Source organism: Platichthys flesus, chromosome 5 (assembly GCF_949316205.1).
Source record: "Platichthys flesus chromosome 5, fPlaFle2.1, whole genome shotgun sequence".
NCBI classification, from domain to species: Eukaryota; Metazoa; Chordata; class Actinopteri; order Pleuronectiformes; family Pleuronectidae; genus Platichthys; species Platichthys flesus.
The window spans coordinates 22,665,824-22,675,586 of NC_084949.1; the positions used below are offsets into that span (position 1 = coordinate 22,665,824).

General features: G+C 40.6%; 1 protein-coding gene across 1 annotated transcript; it reads left to right on the top strand.

The window, feature by feature from the left end:
• Positions 1-987: 987 nt before the first annotated feature.
• LOC133953583 (cytochrome P450 4V2) lies at positions 988-6,593 on the top strand. The gene is made up of 11 exons (XM_062387558.1): positions 988-1,253; positions 1,405-1,517; positions 1,979-2,064; positions 2,266-2,456; positions 2,577-2,646; positions 2,744-2,870; positions 2,960-3,133; positions 3,374-3,476; positions 4,321-4,455; positions 5,067-5,246; positions 5,811-6,593. Exons 1-11 carry the CDS (start codon positions 1,061-1,063, stop codon positions 5,987-5,989), a joined length of 1,551 nt encoding a protein of 516 aa, XP_062243542.1. The 5' UTR covers positions 988-1,060; the 3' UTR covers positions 5,990-6,593.
• Positions 6,594-9,763: the final 3,170 nt, after the last annotated feature.

The window sequence follows — 9,763 nt, forward strand, 5'->3', positions numbered from 1 at the left end:
AAACCTGGCTTCAATAACTCCAACAACCCTGATGGTTTGTGGTTGTGAAGTGACGGTGTATCATCAGGTCAGTGTTGCAGGACCACAGATGTCCGATGGCCTCAAAACAAGGAGTACAATAATTATACTTCATCAGATTTATTTTATTTACACTATTTGAATGACATATTGGACGTATAGACAGTAAATGAGTGCTCAACTGGAATGGCTCTCAGAGAGTACATGCCACTGCCCAAGGTTCAACAGTCCCCTTGTGAAACCACAAAACTTAAATTCACTATATCTGCATTTTTATTACAATCTGCATTTCTATTTCAATCTGCACCAGAAAGTGATACAACTATTGCTGGATCTGCCCACTGATCCGGATCCACACCAGAGTAAAGGGGTGAAAACATAACCACCTTGGCGGAGGTCATCATTGAGTATACATGTGAAATGAAAACAACTTTATGAATATAAATAGTAAAACAACAAAATAACCCCAAACTTCTATAATATTGGTATTTCTAATAACTGTTGTGAAACCTGTTCAAAGTATAACATTTATTTGATCTGCCAAAAGCTGAGATAAGGCTGCTACTCAGTAACTTATCAGGTTAGATGTGACTTGAGTGGATGTTGACCTGGGAGAAAGAAAAACACACACAGGCAGAATAAGTTGAACAAAGGCTGTGCGAGGGCAGCTCCTCTGACATGTGGTGAATAATTAACACCTCTGTTGCATAATTTGAGACAATATTTACATTCCACTGATGATTTTGCACATTTGAGGAGCTTCTTCTTTTTGATCTCTCTCCAATCGCTGATGCAACATGTCTCCTATTCCCATTTTCAACACACTGCAACATTGTCCAAACTGTGTTGGCGCCATAAAGGGCAGTAAAGGCGGGGGCTTCCCTTGACCCTGTTGAGCTTTCATTGAGTTTGCATCAGAGGGAAGGAGGAGTAGAGGCAGCACAACGCGTCACTGCCTCTATATAAAGAAGGCAGAGCACAACAGGACACATGCACACATACACACAAACACACATTATCTGTTCGTATACACTGCTGGAGAATGGCAGCCTTACTTGGTGGCTCCATGATTCCTTTAGTGGGAGTCAGTGTCTTCCTGGCTGCTCTCACCTACATCACCTACAAGCTGCTCAGCGGTTACCTGCACAAATGGATCGAGATGAAGCCGATCCCCGAGTTGCCGGCCACGTACCCCTTCATCGGAAACGCACTGGAGTTGAAATCCAGTTCGGGAGGTAAGAGAACGATCAGCATGCTGCTACAGGAGCCTGGCTGCACTGGTTGCTGGGCAGCTTGCTAAGGCATCCATAGACCATTAGGCCCAGTTACATAACGGATGTTGGAATGCTCCCTTTCTGCAGGGTCACAATAGTTTCTCTGTTTCAGAGTTCTTCCGCCAAATTGAGGCATTCACCCGTGATTTCTACGACAAACCTCTGTTCAAGATCTGGATCGGCCCGGTGCCGTTCGTGATCCTGTATCACGCGAACACTGTTGAGGTATGATGATCCACCACATGGTTTGTACAGTGGTCCACACGCCTTATCTTATATTTCTCTAAATATGTCCCTTTTTTGGGGGGTAGAATAAGCTTTAAACAATGAGACACCTGTCCATTCATGTTAGACACTGTCTTTTAATATAGTTGTTTTGTTGATGTGCTGTTACACGCAGCTTCTGTTGCACCTCCGACTTGTTACCTAGTTGACTTTGGAGCTCTGCTGATGCTCAGACTGCAATCACTGTATAGTACATAACTGCTACAGCTGAGTATTCAAGTAGTAAAACCCAACCTCCTCCTGTATTGACTTAAAGGAAGCAATCAGTGGCTACACTCTAAGATATGGTTGATAAGTAATTATGAATACATCTATTGAATGGCCCAAAAACAGTAATATACATTCTCCTGATCTTGTGATATATTTTGCCATATTTTTAAAATATGAAGTTTTGTTTGTAGACCCTCCTGAATAACTCAACCCACATGGACAAAGCTTATGCATATGAATTCCTCCACCCTTGGCTTGGAACTGGCCTTCTTACCAGGTATGTACCCAACAAGTATCCAACAATGTTGAAGAAGACATATTCTGCTCATATTCAGGTTTACAAGTTTAATACTTGAAAATGATCCCTTAACTTAGTTATTTTGCCTTCTCGCAGCTTTTTGCAGTTTTTATGAAGAATATATCCAATGTTCCTTGTGTTCTCTCTCAAACCTCAAACACATTTTGATCTTCCTTTCAGCACCGGGAAGAAGTGGCGTCAGCGGCGGAAGATGCTGACCCCCACCTTCCACTTCTCCATCCTGACGGACTTCTTGGAGGTGATGAACGAGCAGGCGGAGGTCCTGGTGGAGAAGCTGGAGAAACAGGCCGGGAAAGGCCCCTTCAACTGCTTCAGTCACGTCACTCTCTGCGCTCTGGACATTATCTGTGGTGGGTGGACGGATATGAACTTATTGAATTGTCCTTTAACCTTGATAAAGCATATTAACGAGAAAGGACAAGGATCTTAAGCTGGAATTTCGTCCTTTTCTTTCAACAATGTTATTTCAGAAACTGCCATGGGAAAGAAAATCTACGCCCAGAGCAACTCGAATTCAGAATATGTTGAAAGTGTGTACAAGTGAGTGGTTTTCATTTTCGTTATAATTCATTAATGATCTGATACTTTGCTTTAATATCTGTCATCTTTAACGTTACCTTCTTGGGTTCACTCTCAGAATGAGTGACATCGTCAGCCGCAGACAGAGGAAGCCTTGGTTCTGGTCGGACATTGTGTACAACTTCTTTGGTGAAGGTCGGGAGCACGACAAGAACCTCAAGATTCTGCACTCTTTTACAAACAAAGTGAGTAATGGAATAATGGGTTGACATTCTTTATCATTTCTGTAGATGAAACAATATCAGGATAACGCTTTGTTTAATTCTCTTCTCAGGTGATTCATGAAAGAGAAGAGAACATTTCCTCGACCGAGCCAGACAGCCACCCTGAGAACGGCAAAAAGAAACGCCAGGCTTTCTTGGACATGCTCTTGAAGACCGAATATGAGGATGGCAACAAGATGAGCCACCAGGACATTCAAGAGGAAGTGGACACCTTCATGTTCGAGGTCAGTGGTCACAAAGGAAACTGGAGAAAAAAAATATTTCAGGTGCACCAATCAATATTCTGCACGATCAAAATAAAACGTTAAAATGATAAAATGAGTGTGAATGCAGAACCTGAAACTCCAGATGGATATATTATCAACTGTTTGACATGTGAATTCGTTGTTTATGTAATGACCACGACATCTTCATGACATGATAACATGACAAGGCTGTGACTCGTTCTCTCTTTATTTTTGCAGGGTCATGACACCACAGCCGCCTCCATGAACTGGTGCCTACATCTGCTGGGCTCCCACCCTGCGGCGCTCAGCAAAGTTCAGCAAGAGCTGCAGGAAGTGTTCGGTAACAGTCACATCTTCTTCGTGACATCATTTGTGTTTTCCTGCCCGGAGGCCTTTGGTCTGAATTGCTTCCACTCCTATGTGGAATTATCAGAACATTTTCCATGAGGCAAGCTTTGGCCTTTTCGCCATAACAGCTTGAGAATTTAGTTCCTCTAAGAAAAGCTATAAAACTGACTGCAGTGATGTGGCCTTATATTACACTGATGCAAAGCGGTACAGAGTTACAGTAGATGCAATTGTCTTTGCTACTTCCAGACTGATCCAAAAAATAAATCATTAGTTTATCTGAAAGTACAATCAACTTACTTTTTCGCCTTGACTTTAAATTATATGTAAACTCGCCTTAAAAATTGTTGTAAACAGCGCTGTATTTTACTGATTATTATTTATTATCTAGAGAGTGTCACATGCCTATATGCGGTTACATGTCGTTTTCTCTCTAGCAATCGGATGCATTCACGCTTGGGTCATAAAGGGAATGGAATAAGGCGCTCTGATTGGTCCACTGAATGTTACACACCCTCGACTTTTCGACCCCTTGGAAAACTCTATTGTTAAACTGGTGAAAGTGGGTTTGATGCCCCTGCACCATGTACCATGTACTTTAGATTACTACCCTTGAACTTGGGTCTTATCACCTCAACACAATATATACATAGGGTGTAGTACTTCTATACTCTTATCTATCTTGGAAGTAGGGACAGATTAAAGTAGGAGAAAGGTCAAGAACAGGAACCTGGAGCTTAAGGTAATTAACAGCTGTCTGACTTTGTTTTGTTTACATATATATAGATATATAGATATTTTGAACTTTAACAGTATTTCCTGTTTAATGTGCAAAGGTACATCTGAGCGGGCCGCGAACACCGAGGACCTGAAGAAGCTGAAATACCTGGAGTGTGTGATCAAGGAGGCCCTGCGACTGTTTCCCTCTGTGCCTTTCTTCGCCCGGCACATCTGTGAGGACTGCCACATCAGTGAGTAACACTATGAAAATTTCAATTGATGTATTACTTATTTCATGCTGTTTATGAAATAAATAATATAATGTGGATTTCAAAATGTAATTTGGTAGCTGAGCATTGTGAGTTTATTGATGGAAAGACAGTTCTTGTTGAAATTATTTGGTTAAAAAGTAATTTGAGAAATTAGTCTGAAAAGAAATGGTGAGTTTGAAACGCCCGAGCCTTGGACTCTCAGATGAAATCATTCGAAAAAAAAAACGTGTTTCTATACTTGTTTTGTTGTAATTTCAACGTGGACAATATTTTTGTCTTTTATTTTGAATCTTTATTCTTAAAGAAAAAAAATCCTACACAATTCAGTGGCTATTATATTTCTGAAGTAAAGTTTAACGGCTCAGTTTCGGTAAAATCATACGGCGTCATTACTTGAAATTTCCCCCCCCACACAGCAACTGATTTGGTGATTACAATGTTTTATAGCATCCTTAACAAAAACTTTACTAAAGTTATGAAAATAAGATTTAAAAATGGCTGCATGTGCTGTATTTTTTTTTTAATTCCTTCATCTCGTATTTGGACATCTTACGTCAGTTTTCTTAATAAAGTTTTGTTTTTACCGGTAGATGGCTTCAAGATTCCCAAAGGTGCCAACGCAATCATCGTCACGTATGCTCTTCACCGAGACCCGCGATACTTCCCCGAACCCGAGGAGTTCAGGCCCGAGCGCTTCCTGCCTGAGAATTCAGTCGGACGGCCTCCGTACGCGTACATCCCCTTCTCCGCTGGACTCCGCAACTGTATCGGTAAGAAGATGAGAGAGTTATATACTAAGTAGCTGGCTTTGTTTTGATTATGGATATTATAATTTTTTTCTCTATTCATGAGCAAGGACTTTAAGTTTGAAAGCTGGACTTATTGATTCCACGTTTAGATATTTTTAATGCCGTCACTCAAGACCCTGTGCTCACACTCAAATAGCCCCTTTTTATACTTAGATTTGCTTCTGCTTGTGCTCAAACTTGCACTGAGATGATAACATAATAGTACGTTTTTATTCGTGTTGAGCTTTTCAAGAAACTAGAATAGACAATAGAATAGACATATCATTTCAAATAAAGCCACGCTAAAGATAAAAAACTAAATATCTGAGTGCATGCGCACAATTAGAGCACAAGCAGAGCAAATACAAGCACAAGCGGGGCCTATGTGAGTGTGATTGCAGGGTTTTGAGTGAAAGCATTTCACAATCTGAACTTGAAATCAATAACTTCTGTCCTCAAACTAAAAGACCACGCTCTTAAAAATAAAACACATATTTCTATACATACTTTGATTTTAGAGAGGCTGTTTAATGTTTGTGTCCTCAGGTCAGCGTTTTGCAATAATGGAGGAGAAGGTGGTTTTGTTGTCCATTCTGCGGCGCTTCAGCGTGGAAGCTTGTCAGAAACGAGAAGATCTTCAGCCGATCGGCGAGCTGATCCTCCGACCAGAGAAGGGCATCTGGATCAAACTGGAGAAGAGGACGAGTCAGGCTTCATCAAACTAGAGCCTCATGGTGTTTATGTACAGTTCTTTCTCTCAGACTCGAATGGTGGTGTTTTTTTCACTTCATCCTTGTCATCAAAAGCACAAAGAATAAGCCTTATAAAAATATACAGACATTTTCTCTATTTTCTTATACTCTCAAAAGTTACAGGTTGCACTTTTCCGACAATAAAATTCATAAATTAAATGGAAAAACTTGCAGCGTAAGAATGAACCATTAAAAAATAATGAACTGGTCATTTGAAACTCATTATCGAATATCAACGGGATGAGAATGAGATAAATGGGGCTGCTGCTCTGGAATCAGTCACTGCCATCTACTATCTGGGTCATGTTCTTTGTAGATAGATTTTTAGGAACAGGAAAGAATATATACTACTTATACTACATTAAAGCATTAATTTAATATCTATAATCCAAGGCTTAGCTATTATCTGTTGCATCCCTGTTTTTGTCACTAGCCCCAAAGATGAGCCTTTCATTCAAGCAGAATCTCCTCTGAATGTTAATTTTCAAACTGCAGTCGTTTCTTTCTGTGATTGCAAACTTCATCTCCTAAAGTTTGTTTATTTCTTTATATTGTGATTAAATCATTTATCCACAGGGACCTTCTCACTGTGTATTTTTATTTCCCTGTTTTTTGTGCGACTGACTATTTTGAACAGTTTGTGTAACTGAGGAAATGGCAGATTGAAGAAAGTGTTTAATTTCATAATGTAAACCTGTTCTACACAATAAAATGTTGGATACACTTTAATTCAAAACTTTTACCAATGGGCAATTCTTGTTATTAGTAACTTGCCCTATCATGACAAGTTTTAATATTTGCTATACAGGGTTAGTGTTAAAATGAATATACCAAACTACATTTCCCACAATGCAACAAGATTGCATTTGTCATCACACCCTCCTGGTCTGTTGAACATGCACAGCTTTCATACTGCACACCCAAAGTTTGTACCCTCACCTTACTCGAAAAAATACATCTTGAGTTCTTGTGAAACAATTTTTGGTCCTTAGAAGATAAACCTGACCTCTTGTCACCCCGACACCTGAGGGAACCTTTACGCTAACAATGAAAAAGCATTATCTATCCACTGAATCACATCGAGGTCAGAGGGATCCATTGTAACGAGGTAATCATCAAATGACACAAATACAAACGACCCCATCCATAATGTCACAGGATGATTTAGCTCTTTTGGGGGGGGGGGGGGGGCGGTCATTACCTCACACCCAAATGGCATAACTGATGATAAATTGCCAGCTCTTTTTTCCTATGCTATTATTTGAATTATTGAGCACATCTCTAATCGATGGCAGGATAGAGCTGAGGCACCAGAGCTCTGAGCGAAGCAGGAGGAATTCATTCATCATTGAGATACAGATGGGAGGAAAACTTTAAAAAGGAAAAACCTGAATAAATGAGCGGGGAAGCATAGCGGAGGCAGATGCTCTAACACGAGTGCACGGCATGGTACGATGATGAAGCAGTAAACCTCCAGCGATGCTCTGTGGCATGTTTGAAAAGCGCTGAGCAGACTGACTTGATTTTGAGTTTGCATCGAGATGACAAGAGGAAAAGATCTAAGTGGCTTTGAGAGACGGTTCAATGCTGGGGCACAGGCAGCAGGAGTCTCAGTCACAGACGCTGTACTGACTTCAGTAGAAGACGTAGACTATAAATAACGATGGACGACGCAGCTCTACCTCCTCTCACTACCCAGAAATGGGACCAAAACATTTCAGACATAAGAACACTGGCATCTTGAGGCAAGGACGTAGTTTGGAGCCAGAGTCTGTCGGGGGTTGATACAGATACACAAGCCTGACCAATCACCCACCGGTTTCACAGCTCATAACTTACTGAAAAGATTTAACACTTGAACATACATCAGTTTGATATGAACTTCCTAAAATAAAGAGAGTGAATTTCTATTTTTTTGTTCAATCCATGTCCCATCCATTAACACGGAGGAGGTTATATGTCTTCTTCTACAGCCAGTTACTGGGGGGGGGGGGGGGGGCAGTTGAAATGTTGGCCTCACTTTTAAGCCCCAGTCATGTCGTCCATCTTTATATACAGTCTAATGTTTGACCCCTTGTCCGATCAACTAACACAGAGGATGCAGGGTTTACGATCTATACTGCAGCCAGTCACCAGGGGTGATCAAGACACTTTGGCAAAACTTTAAGGGAGTCATCATGTCACTCATCCTTATATAAAGTGAATGGTTTGACCCTTGTCTCATAGGCTAACATGGAGGAGTTTTATTTATTTTTTGCCAGCCACCAGGGGCCAATCAAGACACTTCCCTCTTCTGGAGCTGTCATGACGTCCATCCGTCCTCTGGTGATGGAGAATGTCAGAGCAGGACACGATCGGACGAGAACAGTCAGTTACGTACAGAGGACTATCAAAGCAGGACACTGTATAATCCCTCGTCACAAAGTTAAGTGGATAGGTCGGAGTTTAAAAACCATCGTCTGCAGAGAGACATGGGAAAAATTCCTCTTGTCGATGAGTCGTCATGTTCTTGGCATGGAAGTGAGTGTTTGTGTGGGTTCGAAGGATTGACCCCCCACAGTGAGGGCATCTGCAGGCTCTGGTGCTGCAGGGGACAGTTTGTTGGCATGAGTTGGGTCCACTTGTCCTCTCACAGGGAGGAGACATTGAAAAATCAATACATAGTTTTCAGGAGTGATCACCTCCATCCCATGATGACACAGTTCTGTCCTGATGGAAGTTGCGTCTGCCCTCACCAGCTGGCCACACGGGGGCACTGACGGGTTCAAGGAGATGAAAAGTGATGAGGGTCTTCACAGTCAACAGAGTCTAGTTTGAAAACTGTCAATATCAATTTTAATCATAATTATATTTTACTTTGCTGGAAAAGTCGAAACAAGCAGGAGGCACAGTCAAAAGTATGCGGACGATGCTTGACAATAACTTTTTTTTTGCACTTCTGGTTAGATGCTAAACTGCATTTCGCTGTATATGTACTTGTACTGTGCAATGACAATAAAGTTGAATCTAATCTAATCTAATCTAATCTAATCTAATCTAATCTAATTATAATAATAAATACAAATAAATTATTTTAGGTCTCATTGAGACACAGTATTTTTCAGCCAGAGTCCGAGGCAAGAATTCAAATAGCAAAACCAAATGAAAACAGCTTTATATAAAATACAAGCAATTATTGTTGTGTGTGCATGTGTTTTGTGTGTGTTTTGGCTTGATGCGTCTGTGTCTTTATATTGTTTTAATCATTATTTTTACCTTCTTGCCTTTAAATTACCCCTTGTCCATGTTAACATGTGACAATCCTGCCATTGATTTACTAATCAGTTGTGCCTGTGTACTTTTGTGATTTATGTTTTAATTGGTTTGTGTCTTTTATACCATTTTAAAACAATTTTTTCATAAATATTCACAGTGTTTGAAGAGAAGCAGCATCTATTGTACTGCTTTCTTTTGTACTGTGACAATAAAGGCTTTCTCTCTTCTTCTTTTCCCATCTTTTTTTCCCATCAATCGTTCAGGGACTGCAGATGAAAACTACTCTGCACGGCTACATCTGGCCCATTTACATGTTAAGTAATGTGCAAATAAATATAGTCAGTCTTGAGAGAGAGAAACAACAATAGGTCACGAATGCAACAAGGATTCATTTCTGATGCGGTTGCTTTTCACTGTGTCACTTCATCACCACAGTCCACCAGATGCATGTGAAACCCTGTGAAATAACAATAAAAACAACATGTAAGGCTT